This window comes from Balaenoptera acutorostrata (assembly GCF_949987535.1).
Source record: "Balaenoptera acutorostrata chromosome 3 unlocalized genomic scaffold, mBalAcu1.1 SUPER_3_unloc_1, whole genome shotgun sequence".
Taxonomy (NCBI): Eukaryota; Metazoa; Chordata; class Mammalia; order Artiodactyla; family Balaenopteridae; genus Balaenoptera; species Balaenoptera acutorostrata.
This window is the reverse complement of record NW_026645489.1, coordinates 1,460,496-1,483,546: the sequence shown is the minus strand read 5'-3', so window position 1 is coordinate 1,483,546 and position 23,051 is coordinate 1,460,496. Positions and strand designations below refer to the sequence as shown.

Sequence of the window (23,051 nt, the reverse complement as noted above, 5' to 3'; positions counted from 1 at the left end):
AGATAAACACAATCTACTAACGTCTTCCTGAACTTTTTTATTTTTTACTCAACTGCAAACATGAAATCACTAAGTCAAAATGTCCACTGCATATTACTGTCATTCTGTAACATTGGAAGAGAAAAGCTAAATAACACTCTCTACTCTGTGGCTAACAGAGACTCCTTATAGCCCTTTATAGCCTCTACTCTGTGGCTAACAGAGACTCCTTATAGCCCATTAAATCACCCAAGACCCAGATGATCTGCAAACAGTAAGGAAGTAATTTAAAAGGAAATCCTGGGTTCAGCTTACCTTCAGAGGCAAAACACAAGGCAGCTTGGCAAAAAAAGTCTGAAACTGGTTGCTGATGATTGTCCAGAGGCTACTAGGAGAATCCATGGGCAAAGCTTCCATGAAGGTAGCAATGTTTTCCAAACAGCGTATCATAGCACCCCCTGCTGGTAAATTCTTTTTGTTATTTAGACCCTAAAAACACAAAGCATAGGCAATCAACTGCTGAAACAGTGTGGGAATTCATACAGCTATTTGGTGAAGATCAGTTCTTAAAAATCATATATTCACACTATAAACATGTGTCGTGTGCCTGCTATAAAGGCTAATCATTGTAACCAGCAGGAGTACAGGGAAAAATTGACGAATCCACACCAAGTTAGGGGGGAAAATTGTGATCTCTGACTCAGTGAGAAAGGGTGAAATGTGAGCAGGAAATTAGAAACACCTTTTAAGGATCTACAATTGGTGTGGTTAGGTGTTAAGAAACGCAGTGAATGATGCTTGTTGGAAACTCCACCGGCCAAAGACAGGATGACTACTATAGCAACAGCAAAGTCCCCACGGCAATCTGCCAACCCTGCAAGCTAACTGAAAAAAGCTAATAAGCAGAGGACAGGAGACAGACTCCAAGTAAAGCGATACAGCGAATAAGCCGTGGAGGTGAGAAGTGGCTTCAAGTCTCATGACACAGAATATAAGCAGACCTCGAACCCAGATCTCGTGATACAACCAACAAACGGTGAAGCTGAAATCTGAATCCGAGTCTCGGGATACAATGCACATGGATCTACGCACCACCCATTTTGAAAGCTGGAGAGTTTTGTGGAGGTGAGTGCACCACGCCTGGCATCCGCCTCTTAGTGAAGGGGTCCAGAAGCTTCAAGTAAATTGTACGTCCACACTAAACAGCAGTGTCCAACTGACACTATTCTATGCGTTGGCAATTTTCATTTTTTAAATGTTTTAATTTTAAATTACTTAAAATTTAATTTGACATTTAAAATTTGATACTTAAATTAAATGACTTTGAATTTCTTCCTCAGCAGTGATTTCGGCAGGGGCTCAGAGTGCCGAGAAAGCAAACCTACCTCCAAGAGCTGACTGAGGACAGCAACAGAGCTCAGCTCATTGAAGTCCATCAGAGACGTGGCCAAGGTCCGTAAAAAAGTCCCATCTGGAAAGACAACAATCAGACTTAGTAGCGTTTGGGTTTCAGCGACTAGCCACGTCTGTGGTGTCTGGATTCCCCATGGATGAATTACCTTTGATAGTGCTCTGGAACAGCTGTGGGAAGATGCCATTGGGAGCCAGTTGATGGAAGATACAGCGCAGGAACTGCTTGGCCACGCCCGCTGCATTGCCGGGGACCATCATGCTGGCGTTGACCAGGGAGAGAAAACGCAAGGAATCTTGGAGCAACCAGCATGAGTTCAGGTATTTATTTACTTACTTATTCACATACACATCAGTCCTCTTACGGAATATCTCACTGTCATTTTCATTAGTAAGATGAAATATTCTAGTCACATGGAATCCCTGTTAACGATACATTTTTAGAAAGAGGGAACCAGGTAATGCCAGAGTTGGTCTCAGACTAATTCCAGCCACCCCACTGTACAGATGAGGGTTCCCAGGCCAGAGAGAAAAGGTGACCTACAGAGGCTACAAGTCCAGAGAATGGCAGAGTCAGGACTAGAATCCAGGATGGGGATTATCAGCAAGATCCTCTCAGAAAGTGTCCTTGGCTGAGAGAGAGAGGCAGCCCCTCTGAGGGAAAATGCAGGGAGGGAGATGTTCATTCCTTCTGGAAGATCTGGGAAGTTTTCTTGGGGCATCTGAGCTGGTACTTGTAAAAAGGTTAGGACTTTGATATGTGCAGTTTTCCCCTTTACCGTCTGCACTACCACTGCATGTCAAAACAGGGAGCCAAGAGATGATTATTTGGCCTTTCCCCTTAGACCAAAGTATCAGAAAGGATGTTCCCAGAGGTGATTGTAGCTGAGTTGCTGAAAAGAAGAAGGAGGAAATCAAAGAGCCCAACTGGAAAACTAGTAAAAAATCCATCTTACCTAATTGTTTCTTTCTGCCTTGTCTACCCTGATATGCTGGCTCAAACTTATAGGTCAAAAATGTTCTTCAGGAAGAAATGACACCAAACCCTCACAAACTTTTTCGAAAATTAGAAAAGGAGGGAACCCTTCCCAGTTTATTTTATGAGGCCCTAAAACTAAAATCAGATAAAGCATTACAAATAAAATAAAACAAAACCCAAGAAGGAACAAAATGAAAAGAAAAAGGACAGACCAATAGTCCTCATGGACATTGAATCCAACTGTAGATAAAAAGGATGATTTGGGGCTTCCCTGGTGGCGCAGTGGTTGAGAATCTGCCTGCTAATGCAGGGGACACGGGTTCGAGCCCTGGCCTGGGAAGATCCCACATGCCGCAGAGCGGCTGGGCCCGTGAGCCACAACTGCTGAGCCTGCGCGTCTGGAGCCTGTGCTCCGCAACGAGAGAGGCCCGCGCATCGCGATGAAGAGTGGCCCCCGCTTGCCACAACTGGAGAAAGCCCTCGCACAGAAACGAAGACCCAACACAGCCAAAATCAATCAATCAATCAATCAATCAAACATACGCATCTGATTCAAGATCCTCATTAAAAAAAACAACAAAAAAAAAACAGTGGTACTAGGAGTTCAAAGTGCAGCTAATTAAAAATTCTAACAAACCATTAAAAAAAAAAAAAAAAAAAAAAGGATGATTGACCATGACCAAATAGAGTTTATCCCAGGAATGTAAGAATGACTTAATATTCAAAACCCAATCAATGCAATTCAATATCTTAAAGAATAAAGGGCAAAAACCATAGTTATTTCAATAGATAACAGAAAGTGCATTTGATAAAATTCAACATGCATTCATGACAAAAAACTCTCAGCAAACTAGAAATAGAAGGAACTATCCTCAGTCTGGTAAAGGGCACCTATGAAAACCTATAGCGAACATAATTAATGGTGAGATATTAAATGATTTTCTTGTAAGAGCAAGAACAAGGCAAGGGTGCTCATTCACATCTTTAGTATTATACTGGAGGTCCTAGCCAATGCAATAGGGTAACAAAAAAGTAAAAGGCATAAAACTCAGAAAGAGGTAAAACTGTCACTATTTACAGATGATATGACTTTTTACATACAATTGCCTTTACATTCTAAGGAATCTAAAAAACAGCTACTACAACTAATAAGTGAATTTAGTTTATTACATTACAATATTAATACAAAAAATGGTATATTTGTATATCAGCAGCAAAAAGTTAGAAAACAAAAATTTTTTTAATTTCATTTACATTGGCATTAAAAAACCAAAATTCCTGGGAATAAATTTAACAAAAGCTATGCAAGATCTCTACAATGAAAACCATAAAACATTGCTGAGAGAAACAAAGACCAAATGAAATGACAATAGACACCATGTTTATTAATTGAAAGACTCAATATTTTTATGATATCATTTATCCCCAAACTGACTTAGAGTCTGACTACAATCCTAGGAGGCTTCCCCCCCAGATTGAGAAGCTTATTCTAAAATTTATGTGGAAATGTAAAGAATCTAGAATATCCAAATCAACCTTCTTTGAAAGGATGACCAAAGTTGGAGAATTCACAATGACCTCAAGACTTACTATACGGCTACAGCAATCAAGACAGTGTGGTGCCAGCACAAGGATCAGCATATAGATCAGTGAAACAGGATAGAGAGCCTAGAAATAGACTGAACCTAATACGGTTATTTGATTTTAACAGACACCAAAGTGATCCAACGGGGAAAGGGAAAGTCTTTTTTTCTTTTTTTAATGGTGCTGAAATAACCAAGGTACTCACATGGATAAAATGGAACTTCAACCCCTACCTCACACCATACATAAAAATTAATTTGAGATGGATCATGTAAATGCTCAATATAAATGCTAAAACCATAAAACTTCTATTGGGAGACATTGGAAAATATATTCTTGACTTAAGGATAGGCAAAGGTTCCTTAGACAAACAATAAGAAGGAATAATCATAAGTTGTTTTAATATTTTAAAACATTAGACTCCATCTAAATTAAAAACTTCTCATCAGAGCTTCCCCGGTGGCCCAGTGGCTAAGAATCCACCTGCCAATGCAGGGGACACGGGTTCGAGCCCTGGTCCGGGACCACATGCCACGGAGCAACTAAGCCCATGGGCTGCAACTACTGAGCGTGCACTCTAGAGCCCGTAAGCCACAACTACTGAGCCCGCGTGCCACAACTACTGAAGCCTGTGCGCCTAGAGCCCGTGCTCCACAATAAGAGAAGCCACCTCAATGAGAAGCCCACACACCGCAACGAAGAGTAGCCCCCGCTCGCTGCAACTAGAGAAAACCCGAGCGCAGCAACGAAGACCCAACACAGCCAAATAAATAAATAAATTTATTTTTTTTTAAAAAGTATTTGTTGACTGAAATGAGTGAATGCAGGATTGAATAAATGAAGGTGTGAACAGAAAATGAACGAGTGCTCTCTGGAGTTGCAACTGAACCTAACCATATTCCTCCCGTGGTAAACACTCTAGTGTTTTAGAAATGGATGAACATGCACAGGGGACAAAAAGAAAGTGAGATTGAGCTCATTTTAGGACCTTACCTTTCTGCTTGATTAGAAAAAGTTGTGCTGGATGCCAATCTAGGAAATAAAGTAAACAGAGTCACATGAGTATCTTAGGTTTTCATGATGAAATGCATGAGTACTGTATGCCGCATTGCAGCTCCCATTTAGATGGGGGACATGTAAAACCATTGACAATTCCCTTGACCAGGGACAGAGGATCCACTCAGGGGTCAATCTCCAGGGTTCAATTTAATCTAGTTTCTGAAATCTGCTTTCTGCATCAAATCAGATATTTCCATGGAGATGCATACAGTTGAGTTGGTTGAAGAGCACCCAGTCAATCTACAAACATGTCCTTTGCAGCCAGGTTAGACAGATAACAGAACAGTATTTGACCCAGTCCATCCCCATATTAACTCAACTCAAAATTCATTTCTTTGTATACAACCTCTGAAACCTCACCGCAGACAAACCACAAACTGGAAAAGCCTCTGTAAGATAGCAAAATAGGTAATGGGTATTTGTCAGCTAATTGTTGGGATGAAATGACATATTGAAAAGAGAAATGTATTAGGTTAAGTAATCAATATATAACATGTAATTTTTGAAAAATATAATTATATGGTTCTATATGCATGGACATATTCTAGATGTATAGAAAGAAAAAGAATGTAATCAATTCGTGGGTTTAGAAAAACATGTCTTGATCAGTGAGATATTGAAGAAACAAACAAGGAGAATGCTAAAAATTTATTTACTTAAGACCACAGCAGTGAATCGAGTCAAGAATGCATTTGGACAGAAATAGAGGGTCCAGCACCAGTAACACCAGACATCATTCCCAGTTGCTTTGGTTATGGTCTCTCTTATACTAATGACACTACAATGAATAGATAAGCATTGGCAAATGAAATAAACAGTAATTAAGGGTGCAGCCAATGTGATCTTGAAGGCCGCATCTAGAAAAAGGGGTGGGCAAATTTTAAGAGAGATCTAAGTAGAGAGCAAAATATGAAATCGTATGAAAAGGCTTGGGTGATAAATGAAAGGGATGTGCTGAACTTACACACTCTTAGAACATGCTGGAAATAGTTCCTGTGGGACTAGAATAAACTTAAGTGTTCGTAAATCCACATTGCCTGACCTGGAATTGAGGTATGCAAGGAAACCCTGAATCAGGTGACTACTGAATCTGCTTTCTTGGTAGGTTTGGTTGCTAAGAATTGGGCAGCTTACTTTAATGCTCTCCTTGTCTCTTGCTAGTCTGCCCAAAGGAGGTACAGGTTTAATGATTTTTATATGTAAGTATATAAAAATGTATCTCTATTGTTTTTCCTTTGCTTTTCTTCAAAGCTTGTTTCCATCCTAAGAATTGGCAATGCTTGAACATGATTTATTCTCCCTTATGTTAAAACAAAAACAAAATAAAAACCTCTCTATGTATCTATTACAACTTAGATCAGCTATTTCAAAGATATGGTAACAGAACAGAACAATAATTCTGTCTGTTCTAAAACTGAAAAGTATTGATAGTAGGAATCGAGACCTTGCATTAATAAAAAACTTTCAATTTCACAAGTATTGCTGATAGCTGGTATAACATTTATTCCACGTTTATTATGATTAGGTTAAAATCAAGGGCATAATTCATCTTTTCTTATCTCTCTATCTCCCTGTGTTCATCACTTACTTTACACATTGGCTATTTCTAAGTATTAAAGGCGAAATAGTTATACCAAGTATGACTGCATACTCCTAAGGATACACACACCTAAGGATACTACAGAAAAATCTGGGGAAGGGGGATAAGGGAGTCACATACTTCTGGGGTTGAGGGGTTTTTAACGCTTCCCTGTTTGTCTTTAACTTGAAATCATCATCTTTTTCATTAAAAAGATTAAATTTTAGCTCCATCAAGATTCATTCTCTTTCCTCCATCAAATACCAGGAATTTGCAGAATCCAGTTTTTTTCTCCAACCTCCTCCATAGAGACCTTCCCTAAGAAATCATTTCCATCCTGAACTCCCATAGCACTCACCGCACATATCACTCATGAATACAGCTCTTAATCATGTCCCATCTTTTATGGCTACTCAGTTATTCCACATATCACTGTCCTCTTCAACAACTAAGCCATAAAGCAGTTGAGGGCAAGAGCTAGGTGTAATGCCTGCAACCTAAAGCACCTAGCTCTGTGCTAGCACAGATTGGAAACTTAATATATTCACGGGGAATTAACTCAGTCCTCTCCTATACGTTGTGTATGCTAGGACTACAATTTGTTACTGAATTTGAACTTTACTTATATCCATGAAGTACATCACTTTTCTTCTAATGTCCTATCCACTAAATGGAATTTTCTTAACATGAAAATTCTCAAAGCAGCTAAGTTTTATTCAGTCAGGCTGAAGGCTCTGTTCCCAAAATGTGTGCATCTTTCCTTTTTCTGAGTCAGAAGTATAAAACTACTATACTTCCATTTATCCCTTCACATGACAATGCCACAAGTTGCATAATTAAGTGAGCCACCCTAAGATTACAAAGTGCCTAGAGAACCCATCTTAAAACAGGTAAAGAGAGGGACTTCCCTGGTGGCGCAGTGGTTAGGGCTCCACGCTCCCAATGCAGGGAGCGTGGGTTCGAGCCCTGGTCGGGGAACTAGATTCCACATGCGTGCCGCAACTAAGAGTTTGCATGCCACAACTAAGGAGGCTGCCTGCAGCAACAAAGACCCGGTGCAACCAAATAAATAAATAAATATTTTTTTAAAAAACAGGTAAAGAGAGATAATAATAATAATATCTAAAAGTTACAAAGTGTTAGGTGTGAAGTATGCACAGTTCTGAGCACTGTAACATACATTGGCTCATATAGTATTTAATAGAGAACAACAAACAGTAGGGTTTTCTTAGTGCAGTCTCCTCTAGCTCCACTCTGATGTTGTGACTCATGACCCTACATGGCTGTAGAATTCAACCAAAAGTTTGGTACATTCAGTTTGTGAAATTAGTCTGAGTTGATCCCACAAATATCACGCATCTGTAAGGTTACAAAATGTTTCACTTTTGAACTGGTAGTTTTTATTTAAGGATACAGATTGAGTAAGGCTCCTTCCTACCAAACAAAACAGAAGCTGACATTCACCTTCCCACAGACTGCATGATATCCAGCAACAACGGGGCTGCCAAGTCTGGGCTTAAGTGAATGAAGGTGGAGAGGACCACAATGGCCAGCCCAAGGGTTTCCTCATCATACTCTTCAAGAATGGCCCCACAGTCATGGCATCTGCAAAGAAAACAGAGGAATGCTTTCCATGAAAGCCGACAATGGTTTCAAGGTGTAAGCACATGCAGCCATTTTTGGTGAGTCTTGGAAAAGTCCCCAAAAGGAGGTCAGCGGTCCCACTCTAACAATAAATAGAAAACTCCAGCACCACCGTCACCTTAGACACAGAAATAGCACACACACCAGAGATCAGGAAGGTTCCGCTGATCACTGAAAATGGTCTTTCAATTCATTACTATCTGGCCTCTACACGGATTAGTGCTCCCTTTTACAGTGAGCGCCAATTGGACTAATAGTTTGAAGCTTCTGGTTGAAGGATTTTCTGCATGTGAAATTATTGCTGGGGATAGTCACTAACTAGATATTTTTTTCATTTGTTGAAATTAAAAGTAAAAAATGTCTAGACACAAATGGAAGCCTTCCCAATCTTTCAGATTTAAAAACATCCTATTAATAAAGACGTAGACATAGAGAATGTACTTGAGGACACGGGGGCAGGGAGGGGGAAGCTGGGGAGAAGTGACAGTAGCATCGACATATATACACTACCGAATGTAAAATAGCTAGTGGGAAGCAGCAGCATAGCACAGGGAGATCAGCTCGGTGCTTTGCAATGACCTAGAGCGGTGGGTTAGGGAGGGTAGGAGGGAGGCTCAAGAGGGAAGGGATATGGGGATATGTGTGTGCATATGGCTGATTCACTTTGGTGTACAACAGAAACTAACACAGCATTATGAAGCAATTATACTCCATAAAGATCTATTGAAAAAATAAATAAAACAAAAATAAATAAAAATTTAAAAATCCTATTTGTGGGTGAGAGACAGAATAGTCCAGTCAATAGAACCCTGTAGAAAGCCTAGGGAGTCTGGATCAAGTCTCTTCTGTACCAGTCACTCCGATCAGTTTATGAACTCACCACGCCTACTGAGAGTGCAGTCTGTAAAAACACAATGGTCCCTGCTCTTAAGGAATTTCCAGCTTATTGCTCTTTGTAGTATCTAATGTGGGTTCAACTGACGTCATCTCAACCAAAGCGGAGCTCTTTTTCTCAGTGGCCGCTGAACAGCTTTATACAGTGAAGGGAAAAGCAAGGGAGGCAGAGCTAAAATGGCTACTGTGACCTTTCCATCTGAAAACTTCCTGATATACATATATATCACTCCTTACAAGCTTCCCAATATACATGTATATCACTCCTTACAAACTTCCTGATATACATAAATATCATTCCTTACAAACTGACTTTTTAAAAAAATATAGGATTCACACTTGTAACTAAAAACGAAGATAAATGGAGTACACACAAAGGCAACCGGGAAGACAACTAGGAAATATTGAGACTTGGAGGAGGACATAAAACGAGAAAATTATACCAAAGAAAGAGCTAAGAAGAGTCCTCCACAAGCAACTAGGTGCTCCCCATGTGGACATGGTAAGGAGCTGTTCAAGACAGGCCTTTCACTTCTTCAGTAATGATGGCCAGCTGTGGCCAGCTGCATGGATCCTCATACCAGCCCCTTCCACCTCACCTTCCTCTCCTTTTATCACAAGCCTACTCAATTTCTCACATGGGTCACCTTTACCAGGAAGCCTCCCCGGCCCAAGGGATCTCTCCAAACTTGAAATCGTACAAGTCTTACTCTTTATCATGTTCACTGAACAGCATTTATGTGCCAGGCAATGCATAGTGAGCTCAGAGTATAAAGTACAGAAGAAAGGGTACTAGTCCCTAAGGAACTCACAATCTATTACAGAACATGTGTGTATAAACACCTAACGATTAAAATACAGCATGGTAAGTGGTAGAATAGAGAGATGTATCAAATACTATGGAAACTTGGAGAATGGCATGATGCATTCTGCCTTGTGAAATCAGGGGAACTTGGCCTCAAGCTGGGTCTTGATGCATGAATAGGAGTTCACCAGGCAGAGAAAGTACAGAGTGAAGGGCACCTATGAGATCACAGAGGAGAGAACACATCAGGCATGCTCTGGAGAAGGTGAGGGGCCTAGGGAAGGAGTTCCTGGTGAGGAGTGGTTAAGACCATACCTTCACAACCTAAAGGGCCTTTTACAATAAGCCAAAGCATTTGGACTTTATCCCATAAGAAATCTGGGGGTATTGAAGGCTGACAAACAGAGAGGCAACGTAACCAATCTGAGATTCAGAGAATGAATTCTACCAGCTGGATCATGTCTCAAACTTAGTCCCACTCTTAACAATTTGAAGCTTCTGGATGAGAGATTTTATTTGTGTGAAATTATTGCTAGGAATAATCAGTAAGTGGACATTATTTGCATTCATACAAATTAAAAAAGAAAAATGCCTTGGCATAGATGAAAGCTGCCCATACAATACTGCATTTCTAAGGTAACAAATGCTTACCAACACTTATGGCTACAGCCATTTGAAGAACAAATTATGACTTAAAAGCATAGCATGCCTCCTCTGATATTTTCTCACAACCATGGTGAGCAACTTCTCAAATTCTGTAAACAGTGAAGAAAATAACTGTGAGCTTACTTGTCTGTCATCACCGTCGGCTGCTCATCTGTGAATTCTTCGGGTGCTGGTACAAACATACTAACAATGCTGGGTGCTGACAGCAGGCTGGATTTTGTGGCACCTGGGTAAGCAGCAAAGAAACAACTGGTGAATAAATATGTGTGTCTAGGGGCCAGGAAAAGCCCTATTCTCCTCTTATAAATCCTCCAAAGATCACATTCACAGGGACAGCCCAATTCCATTGTGAAAAACCGTCAGGAGTGAAATGAATTCAAGAAAGACTGATTTGTTTTGGGTTATAACATTTTAAGAGCTAGACTCCTATGGTTCATTTTGCTTCTTGACTCTGAAAAAAAATCAGAAAGAGTTCAGGTGTGCCAACAGGGTACTAAAACAGAGAGGAAAAAAAGTGTGTGCATGGGATCTATTCAAGGGTACCCTTAAATGAGTTACAACCCTTAATTGCTAGGCATAAGTGGAAGCCGCTCATACAATACTACATTTCTAAAATCACAAATCCATGCCAACACTAAAATGTTGCTAATTTTGAAAGGGAATCAGATCCTAGATCTCTACACACCTAAGCAAGGGGAGAAGTTTGAGCTAAGAAATATCTGGACAGTTTTCTACTTTGTAAATTAATATAAGCCCCAAAGCAAAAGACTTCAGTTTTCAAACTGAAATCTTTATGAATGAAATATGAAGTTTTTTTGAATGAACCATCTGGTGACTTCAGCCAATCAATATCACAGAGTTTAATACTTTGGGTTTTGATGCCTTCAGAGAAATCTGAGGCAGGAATCTAGTGCTCTAGTGGTGAGTAAATCTGGAGATCCAGGAGACTGTTCTCCATTAAGAAAACCACCAGTGCTGGACAGATTCTCCAGGAACTGTGGAAATAAGGCACTTCAAGAAGAATCCCAGAGTGACAACTCAGAATAATACCATGTTCTACAAAGTAATAACTGAGACTCTGAGTTCTTCAAACAGGAAAGAAGGCAGAAAAACCCAATGGTCATTAAAGAATCTGTTTTTCATTAAGGAACTGCTAACTTTGTGCTGAAAAACAAAACAAAACTGTCTGGTCTTTCCTTAAATAGGAGAAAGATAATGATTCAGAGAATTGGTTTCTAAAGGAATCAACATAAAAAATTTTAGAAACCTCACCAAGTGGGCAAAGAATTTCAATCTGAGAGAGAAAAAAATGGTATCAAAGCCTTTGATGCTTCCATACTATACAGACTCCCTTGTCTGATCAAAGGCTACAAAATCTGTTTATAAGGAGACCTTCAGACCCAAACGGCAAAGGAAATTATCTGAAAATATCTTGATGTCACTTCTGAAGATCCCAAATGGGAATCTAAACTTTGCTACTATATTTATCAGCTATCTCTGAGATAACACTCTTTCCAATTGTATCATTAACAAAGATCTCCAGCTGTTTCATAAAGATGATGCTTTGAAAGGAAGCAACATATTTATTATAAGCAAAGTTACAAATCGATTAATAATAGAAAAGGCAAGAACTGGGCGAAGATAAAAGAAGACATGATTGATTATTAAAACAGTAAGGTAAACTGCATGAAGTTGCTTCAAGAAACCAAAACACAGAAAGTTCAACTCCAGTACTCCACATTTCTTGAACATTGACACACCACATCTGCCAGATGCCAAAATGCCTGTGCTAAAAGTGGAAACTCAGCCCACAAGATACATGGTGATATATATATAGTCTTACTAGAAACATAAGCAACTGATTTTTTAAAAAACCAACAACTCTGAGTCAAGGCTTTCAGAAGATGCTTGCCAATTACTATTGCATACATAGAAATCACAATTCAAGTCAAGAAAAGAGTGGGAGTCCAAGTCATTTGGGTGGTTTCAAGCCAATCCTTACCTAATACAAATGCCAAGGAACAGATATTTTTGACAATAGCATCATGAATTTGTTTTTCCACACGACAACACAGAATGTACAAGGCAATATTTATGACAGTCATTTATAAAAGCAGATAGGTTAAGTTATGAGACATTGGCCACCTTATGGCAACATTAGCTGAATCAATGGATTTCTAAATACTGCTTATGATAAGGGGGCAAAGAGTAAGATACAAGGAGAAGGTGGGCAATGCAAAAAGGAAGCCATTGGCCTCAGCCACCTTGTGCTATAGCTGAGTCACAACTAAGTCTGCAGTATTAAGGGCAGTCCCATTATCTCCCATTATCTAGGGCAACACTTCTGGTGCCACCCCTACTGGTTCCCCTACTGAATACCCAAAGTGCACTGTATATGGAATTAGGAACAGACACAGAACATTCTTAGAAACTTGAATAAAGAGGGCATCTCCTCCAAAGCCCAACTTCATAGCTGGAGATTTTGGCAAAAGCTTCTTCGGGAGTCTTGGAGAAAGTATACGGGTGCTGGTTTGTCTCAAAGCGTAAATGCACACATCAGTCCCCTAGCTATATCAATGGACTCTTCAGTTTACCATGAAAGAGACTTTCTTTGTTCCCATTACCTCATTCCACTTTTGCTTCTATTGACTGAGTCACTAGATCATGGACAAGCACCAGAGTTTGTTCAACCACCCTGACTTCTGCTCATAAAAGCTTTTCCTAAGCCCATAAATGAGAAGAGTCTCATCTCATTGGATAGGGGATAAAACTGCTACTTAATGCCAAATAAATGTTAGCCAAAGCTAGAGATAACTGTCTCCTCATTCCTAAGGAAAATTAGAAGTGATATGGTCCAGGATAATAGGTTTGCTTGATTTATGGGACTAGCTAAGAGATGTGGTCATAATTCATTTTTGCTTTTTGGTTGTCACAAATAATAGGTTAACCTGCCTTCTAAATTAAAAAAAAAACAAAAACAAAAAAAAAGAACAAAAGTAATGATTAACTAGACATAAGATGAATTTAAAAAATACATATTCTGATTATCTTAGCATAGATTTATTCTCAGCTTGCTCCTATGATCATCATAAAGTCAAGTGTATATTTTGTTCAGTTTCGGATAGCTGAAAAGAAGCTATTCATCTATGATCTCAATAATCTAGAAGGAACATAGATAAGCTGGGCCATGTTCAGAGAAGTAGATACAGGATGATATGGAAAACTGATACATATTAGTAGGAATACCAAATGACCCAGGGATGTGTGGTCTAGAAAAGCCTGAGGAAATAAGCAACTGGTGGCTTTCTTCAAATATCTAAAAATTACATGAGAGAGTCCAGACTTGCTTTGTGTGGCCCCAAAGGTTAAAAATTCACTATAAGGAAGAAATTTTTGTCAGTCATGTTCAAAGATGAGATGGCGTACATTCCCAGGTCCTGCAAGTGTTTGAGCAAAGGTTGGATCCACTTCATGGAGCTGCTGAAGAAGAGATTTCAGCACCTGCTGGGTGACTAGATGATTGACATATACGGTTTCTTTCACCCTTTCAGTCTGATATTCTGCGACTCAGCTCACCTCTCGTTCTCAGTGGCTGTCCCTCCAGGTCAGGGTTTAGGCACATTGGCACATTACACTGGCGTTTCCCAGGCTGTATCTGTTCTGTGGATAAATAGAACATTTCAGTCTTCATTGCGGTCAATTGCGCACAATTCACAATACAAAGAATTTAACCAATAATCTCTTGGGGCCATTTTTTGGCGATTGTTACTGTTGATTATTAACATTTACAGGAAACATCCTAGATTTTAGGGTAGGGTTGCTTGGGGTTTCACTACAAACCTGCCATTCAGGTGTATGAGATGCAGCTGAAAGCAGGAGAGTATCTAAAACCATCCCCAAAAGTCCAGATTCTCTAATCCCTCCCCCACAAAAGCTCAAATCCCAAATCTCTTGATATGAAATGAAAAAAATGAAAGGCTAATGTCACAGCCATGAAAGACATGTTTTATGCAAATCAATAAATACATAAGTGATCATTTGTGGCAATGACCAGATAGATCGTACAGAAAACATGTGGAACTGGTAGCAAGGAAATGACAGGCATTTGACTGAGGGCTGCAGAACAGGAATAAGGGGACAGGGGCAAATGGAGGAGTAGTGCTTCAGGAACATTTTTTTCATGTGAAAGATGAGGCAAAGAAGCAAGCCATCAGATACGCATGGGTGGAGAAGAGGCAGGTATTCTCTGAGCGAGCAGGTGCATACTGAGGCGAGTCGATCATGACCCATGCTTTAGGCTGCCTTTCTCTGTGTGTCTGCATGACCAGATTTGTTCTTCTGGAGACTAGCAAGTCACTGAATCAACGTATGTGGTATAAAGTGACATGCCACCTAATAAAAAACTCCACACTCATCGATTCTCTCTGGTCTTGGATTTGGGGAGAATTTTTATGACACTAATAAAAAAAAGAATATTGAGATGAAGCTCTAGTAGGACTTGGTGACTAGCGAACCAACTTGGAGGATGGAAAACAAGCCTAGGAAAACTCAGATGAAAGAAATTCAGACAGCATGTAAATGGTAAGTATAAGATGATAAACCAGAGTGACATGAACAAGGCTGAGGTTTGGTTGAAAAGTGAAAAATTCAGTTAAATGGGTTATTTGGCATCATGTAGATTTTTTTTTTAGATTAAAATTTGGATTAGAAATTGAGATCTATTTGCTTTTTTATAACTCTACAGAGTCAATCAAACTAAGTTGTAATTGTAGTCAGAATCTAAAATGGATACCTTAGGCTGAGCTTGCTATAGAGAACAGCAGCATGGTAAAATAATCTTCAGGTCAACCTAACGAAAGATGGGCATTTAATTCTTAGAGAATGAACCTAACAAAAGCTTCCATTCTCAGTTTTACATAGCATGAGCTCAGTAAAGAGAGGAACAAAGTCCTCTTTGGTGTGAACAAAAAAGCTTCACCCAAACCCAGTAAACTCTCAAGGCTGGTTATTCAATGTCTTTCTCCTTGTCTCCCTTGCCCCTTGGCTTTTGGCCATTTCATTATTCATTACCACTTATCACTAAAAAGAAGACAAAACACTAAACCTTTAAAACGTTAAGAACCTTAATAAAGGCCAGGAGAGCTGAAATTATCTGTTAAATATAGGATTGGGTATGGTGTGTAGGATTTAGTTATCTAGACTAGCTCTCTTTTTTTTTTTGAAGAACAGTGGGGAAAACAAGATGAAATATATGTAAATATTATGGTTATGAAAAATTAACAGTATCTCAATATTTTGGTTTTGTGGACATTGTAATTCCTGGTCATAAAGAAGGCTATTAAAATAATTTCATATAACTGTAGCCAGAAAGTATACTAACCAAGATACAAAAATAGTCCTATCCAAGTGTTGGCCCCCAGAGCATGTCACAGTAGTAAACCCTGACATTTTCAAAGTGCATGCATCTTGCAAAAAGCTTTCACATATATAATCTTGTAATCAAATGACCCATTTAATTAAAAAAGAAAAAAAGAAAAGGCAGGCACTCAAAAGAGCAGAATTGCGGCAGTACTACTGGCTTGAGAAAGTAGTACGCGTGCAGAACGTGGTAACAAAGTTTAGAAAATGCAGAGTGATCATGTTTAAAATAGACATGTCATGGCAGTCAATTCTTACTTTAAAATTGAGGTTAGAGGCAGTTCCATCGTATGAGCATGAGGGTGTGCGGCTGCAACCTGGACCCTGCTGACTAAAACACAGAGCTCATATTCCCAAACCTACCGGCAGATCATGACGTCACTAAGCTGACATTTGTCATTACTGTTATTATTACTATCAATAGTCCCTTATTTTTGATAATTCAGAGTTTATAAAACAGAGAATATTGATAATCTGGTGTTCTGTTTTGTTTTCTAATTTGCATCATGAAATCATAGTTCCATTGCCTCCTTTATGCATTTATATCATTTAACCCCCAAAGAGATAGCCTAACATCTGGAATCTGGGTCTTAGAGGAAAACAAACAAACAAACAAAAAAAAGAGTTGGACCAGCTGAGATGGAAGAACCGGTGGCTCTAGAACACTTGGAAAGTTTAAATAGACATATTAATTACCTTAGGTTAAAAAAATTGTTTGAACCACAGAATATGAGAAAAAATCTATTCCTTCACAAGGAAGCAGAGGGGACACAGAGAAAGTGGCATTCGCTAATCTGAGAGGTAAAACAAGAAGAAAAAGCTTGACCCACCAGTGTCCCAGTTGCTGATGTTATGGGGGGCGCTAGACTGATGTTCCAGCTGTCGCTTCATTAACTGGCTCATTGTCAGAGCTCCCAGGGATCCCCTTTTCATCTGCCTATACTGAGCTATATGGAGGAAATTAGGAGATAATTACTAGGGGGAATAAATTTGCACAGCACACAAAGGCTCTACACATCCATACAGAATCTTAATTGAACCTTCATTGGCTATTCGTCATTGTTTAGTAAGCTGTATGCTCCTGTCCAGATGAAAAACTAAGGCACTATGCTACTTCTGGTGCCTGTCTTCACTTGATAAAGAAAGAAACAGTGCCTATGAGCACTTATCTGTAGCCTGTAAATATTTACCCCAGTTACAACAATATGATATTTTCATTTACTTTTTTTTTTTTTTTAAAGGGGTGACAACGTTTTTATAGCTACTTTATTTATTTATTTATTTATTTTTGGCTGTGTTGGGTCTTCGGTTCGTGCGAGGGCTTTCTCTAGTTACGGCAAGTGGGGGCCACTCTTCATCGCGGTGCAGGGACCGCTCTTCATCGCGGTGCGCGGGCCTTTCACTATCGCAGCCCCTCCCGTTGCGGGGCACAGGCTCCAGACGCGCAGGCTCAGTAGTTGTGGCTCACGGGCCCAGCTGCTCCGCGGCATGTGGGATCCTCCCAGACCAGGGCTCGAACCCGTGTCCCCTGCATTAGCAGGCAGATTCTCAACCACTGCGCCACCAGGGAAGCCCCATTTACTTTTTAATGTATATACTCTGCCTTGTTCCCAAAAGGATTCAAGACAGATACTACTACTTTGAATTTATAGCTTAACTTTCTTTAATGGAGCAGTGCATACATACATAGTTTCAGTCTCCATTATATCCCTCTGAGGCCCCCGTGCATGTGTGTATGTTTGTGTATGTACATGCATATTTTGGAGTAGGATGACACATATCAACCCCAATTTTTAGAGAGAAATTGAAGCAAATGAAATTATGTTACTTGGAACCAACCAGCAAATGAGGTGGTCGTAAAACCAAAACATGTTGACTCCAAAGTCAATGCTGTTTTCAATCTCTGTATGAGCCTCTGCCTACTGTTGGAAAAATGTGAATTGAATAACATTCCACAAGTATATTCTAGTACACATCTTTGTTTTAAAAAAAAATAGTGGTAACATTTTTATCTTGCAATTAGGCATTGACAAATATCTCATGATTGATAAGTCACATACATAAGCATCTCCAAACCGGAAAAACAGTGAAAAGCACTTCTGACAATAGACTGCTGAGTGAGAAAGCAACCTGCCTCCTACCCTCCTATTCTTCTTCAAGTGGTCCCACCAATCCCTGCCACCAGCCCAGTGAGAAAGGAAGAGCATCACTAACAGGCCTTTTATACATGATCCCAAACAACTGGATATTTGAGAACTTGTGGTTATTCACTCTCTTATAAGGACAATTTCAGAAACTGAAGCTCTGAAATACATTGTCTAGAAGGGGGTGGTAGAAACCGAGATGTCTTTATGGCCCTAGAAAGCCTTGCATGTTATGCACAGGTTTCACAATCATGGTACCAGGGCAGCAACTCGGTGTGATGCGAAATCAATTATGACATTATTTTTAATGTAATTAGCATGCTGTTTGATTCATGGTGGTCATGGCATGTTTAGCTACAAAATAATCAGCTGATAAACTGAGCAAAAAAGAGGGGTGTGATGAGAATTCTTGTGTCTTGGAGTCCATGTTAACTGAATTCATGGACATGACTATGCAAACTAATGAAAAACCTGATTCTTGTGGTTGATTGGTAAATTTGGCAATTTCATGGTTCACTTGAAAGTGCAGCTCCAGGTAAAATTCAAAGGCAGAAATCTTTTAGAAAATTTAACAAATTTCAAGTAAAATTCAAAAGCAGAAATCTTTTAGAAGATCCGACAAATTTAAAAATTAGCAGCATCTATCAGACAAAATCAAAGAAGGGTTAAAAACCTCTAGTGATTGGTTAATTTCTCCAGTCCTCAGTATTTTTTTAAAGACAGAAGAATTCCCTGAGAGTAAAGTCCCTTAATGTTTAGCTCAGTGTGTAAAGCACCTGGCATTATGTCTCTAAGAACACACCACCAAGAGCTATCTCATACATGCTTTAAATGGAGAGAAGGAGGAAGGTGGAAATTTAATGATGCACTATGCCGAATCCGAAAGGGCTAGATTCAATCATGACTTCAGGATCATGATTCATTGATACATTTATTTTATGATACATGTAACTAGCACTGAAGTCAAACTGACTTGTCATCCTATCTCAAATTATATCCAACTTGGAATTCTAACTATAATTCACTTTTTTTCAGATGACTCATGCAAATTAGGAGAAGACACACTTTCATGATTTTAGTATGTGGACTTAAAAATGGGCATTTTTCATGTTATAAAACAGATTTTTTGTGATAAACGAAGAACAATTAGATTCAGAATGAGGCGTTTTTCTTTGCTGCCAAAAGGGCAAATAACTGTTACTTGAAAATGCTTTCTTAGAATTTCTGTAATCTCTATTATAACTGAATTTGAATTAGTCTAAGGCAGTGTGGTATACTAAAAAACACCATGGGCTTGAAAAACCAAACAGACCTAGCATCAATTCCTGTCTCTATCACTTAATAGCCGTATGACTTTAGGCAAGTCACTTAGCCTCTCTGAACCTCTGTTTCTTTAAAACTGGGTCAATAATATCTGCCATGCAGTGCTGATGCGAGGATTTAATAAAATAGCAATGTGTGTAAACCACTTAGCACGGTGCCTGGAACATGGTGTCAAATAATTGGTAGCAATTATTACTATTATTTCTGTAAATGACTGGAGAACAAGGGTGTCTTATTTATTCACCTTTGATTACCAGTACCAAGCACAGTGCCTGGCACTCAGCAGACACTTAATAAATAGTTGCTGAATGAATGAAAGCATGAATAAATGAATGATGAAGATGATGATGTCATTCCATACTACCAGTCCAGCATTTAAGTTAAGATCTTTATCTGGTTTTCAGGGTCATCTTTATTTCAAAAGACTGTCAAAGGAAAATTCACTAGCCCTTGAGGCAGTGGCCACATGGAACACAAAATATACCAGCACAGATGACAAGGGTTTGCAGAAGTTGCACCACTGTTTGTATCTGATTCCTACTGAGAATTTCCCATGCTAAAGTCTTTTAATTGACTCCACTGAGCCAAGTGGACACCCTTATTTTCACCTCAATGGAACTCAAGCTCCTCATGGGCAAAATATAGGACCCAACAAACAAGGCAGTTTCAAAATACTGAATAGTTGCCTCCAGTAGATCCAGTAATATTTCATGCCATTTTAATTTTCCGATCCAAACGCGCTACATTCAATAATAACTTTGGGATCATGATATATCTGATACATTTATTTGATGATAACTTAGATAAAAATTTTGTCAATGATGGAGGTGATGCAAATTAAACAAAGGTGTTTCATGTAAAATTCTGTCACAGACAATGTTTCTCACTTGTCCCAAAACCAGTTCCATGCTTTATGTTTAGGCTAGTCAAACATAATACTTATTTTATTGAATTATCCAGTGATTATACCTTAACAAATTAGGATTCTTGGCCTATCAGTAACTGTACTGATTTATCAAACACTTGAGATGCTGACAAAAGTGGGCCTATGTCTCAGGGTCTCTGAGAACATACAACATAGTGTTACCTAGGAAGCTAACACAACGTTAAAAAAAAAAAGAAAAAAACAATACCAAGAGTGTGAAAATTGAAAACAATGCAGCAGATAATGTTCCAAATCAATGTACAGGTGAAATGATCACCAAAGGAAATCTTACTTGATATTGAAGAATGGCTACTTGTTTCTGGCACACCTGCTTCTAATGTAGGGGCAGATGAGGATTCTCGTGGCATTTCCAAAGTTGAAAGTCCTTTAGTAGCGGGATCTACAAACAGAAATATTATTTAAAACTCAGGACATTGATTAAAAGCAAGTTCAAGAACCTTTTTCATATATTTTCCCCTCTTGCTCAATTCTCCCATTCAAATCATTATATACTTTCTGGCCCTACTAACTACTTTAATGGAATCACATACACACTGGTTTCAAAGTTCCGTGGGAGTTGCTTCCACATTACACTCTGCATGTGTTGCTATGCGTCTCAGAGATTAACGACAGCACAATTACCAAGCTAGAGCTCGGCACGCTCATATCACGTATCCTTGGACCTTTCCAGAACTGAATTTCTTTTCATACGAAACCCAAAGACACCTACAGTTGATCCACCTATATCATTCCACCACTCCGCCTTTGGCTGGCAATTTCCTACTCATCACTTACATCTCAATTTATATAGACACTTCCTCCTCCAGAAAGGCATCCAGGACCCCCACCCCCAGATTCAAACAAAAAACGGAATCATGTGACCCTCTTATGCAATCCCAGAGCACCCTGTCCTAACCTGTACCAAAATGAACACGCCACAATGTAATTGTCTGTTTACCTGTCTACAACCTTTGCTAAATCATAAGTAATTTCAGAGCAGGGACTGTATCTAACTTGGAATAATTACTTACCAATAACTCAGATTTTCGATTTTATTAGTTGAGCAAGAAAGACTTGTATCATTTGCTTCTGCTGTTGACAAATGCATCTAAGGTAAAATATTTTCTGCATATAATATTGTCTTTTTAATCTATGAATAAGGGGAAACAAGCTGTCCCACATTATTCTCGGTAAAGATTATCCTTTAAAGCTTTTTGAAAAGTTTAATGGTTTATCATGGCAAACCCCTAAAACTTTTTATAAACTTCCTTGACATCTTAAGCAACACTCACTGTATATTGAACTCAATGAGCAGCCTGGAATTACCACTATGGGCTTCTATGATTATAACATGTCCACCCTAAATGGCTTCAAGTTCTTAAGCTTCATTATATCTGTCTCCTCCTTTTCATGTTATCAATTGTTTTTCTTGCCACAGAACAAGTCACCATACATTCACACATACATACAATATAAGTATGCAGATGCTATTCTACTATTGGGTGATCATTAAACTTATTAAACTGTCAGAAATCAAAGTAAAATAGATCCTAGGTGAGGGCTGAGGAGAAAAGCTTTTAAGCACTGATTTTGGAACATCTATTTTTGGTTCTCAGAGGTCTTTCTGAATAGATACATTTGCCAGATGAATACTTTCTTGGTAACAAAAAAAGTATAACTGTTACGTGTTTCCCAAACTCTCCAAATAAAGCATAAAAATAACTACCCATTTAAAATTCCTTAGTCATTAAGATATTAAAGATTAAGCTATTGCTTTTCTCTTAGGTATTCTCCACAAACCACAAGTTTAAAACATGCATAATTACCTGTCTTTCCCTTATCTGCTTCTGTTTTACATTTGCTGCTACTATGGCATAATAATTCCACCGATAATGTAGAACAAGAAAGCTTAAAGACAAGAATTCTTTAACAGATTATTGAGACTTTTAGAGTCTCGATACACTTATTAAAATCCTTGGTATCTTTAATTTTAAAGAAACGTCATAACTGTAAGATAGTTATTAATAATCATTAGTGTACCAGGATTCTTTAAGCCAGGCAATTTTTGCTCAGTCCTAAATCATTTTATGAAGCCTTCCATTTGTATACAGTTTAAGACAACAAATATTTGAATAGAGCTATACACTTAGCTTAAAATTTTTCTATTCAATTTTTTATACTGATGTGAAGAAAATGTCATGTTATTGATTCATTCATTCATCAAATATTTGCCACCACTCTACTAGGTACTTGGGATACAATCAAAGAATAAACCAGAGAAAATTTCTTGCCTTTGAGAGAACAGTGGGGACAGACAGACAATAATTAACATACATAAAAGTAAATAACTTATTATATATTAGAAGAATAATTCTTTATAGAAGAGAAACAGAGCAGAGAAAGTGATTCTAAGATGCCAAGTAGGGGTGGAAAGGTGGGGTGTGGTCCAGGCCTCATGGGGAACCTGATGTTTGAACAGAGAATTAAAAGAAATGAGAGAGGGAACCAGGCAGGTATCTGGAGAAGACAGCTTCAGGCTGAGGGACCAGCCGGTGCAAAGGCCCCGAGGTAAGAAAATGTAAGGAGTGTTCAAAAAATGGCAGGAGGCCACTGTGGCTGAATAGAAGAAATGTGGAGAGAAC

General features: G+C 38.9%; 1 protein-coding gene across 8 annotated transcripts in view; it reads right to left on the bottom strand.

Moving 5' to 3' along the window:
• Positions 1–23,051, bottom strand: part of UNC79 (unc-79 homolog, NALCN channel complex subunit) — a 253,057-nt gene that overhangs the window by 49,577 nt on the left and 180,429 nt on the right. For 5 of the 8 annotated variants that reach the window (XM_057539170.1, XM_057539174.1, XM_057539173.1 and 2 more), the window contains 9 exons: positions 20,702–20,809; positions 16,848–16,964; positions 14,176–14,259; positions 10,723–10,825; positions 8,055–8,195; positions 4,946–4,984; positions 1,539–1,651; positions 1,365–1,450; positions 295–468 (listed from right to left, as the gene is read on the bottom strand). In XM_057539170.1, coding sequence (XP_057395153.1) covers positions 295–468; positions 1,365–1,450; positions 1,539–1,651; positions 4,946–4,984; positions 8,055–8,195; positions 10,723–10,825; positions 14,176–14,259; positions 16,848–16,964; positions 20,702–20,809 — 965 coding nt within the window. Of the gene's footprint in view, positions 1–294; positions 469–1,364; positions 1,451–1,538; positions 1,652–4,945; positions 4,985–8,054; positions 8,196–10,722; positions 10,826–14,175; positions 14,260–16,847; positions 16,965–20,701; positions 20,810–23,051 lie in introns of those variants that run through there. The other 3 variants (XM_057539172.1, XM_057539176.1, XM_057539177.1) reach the window with 2 other exon arrangements.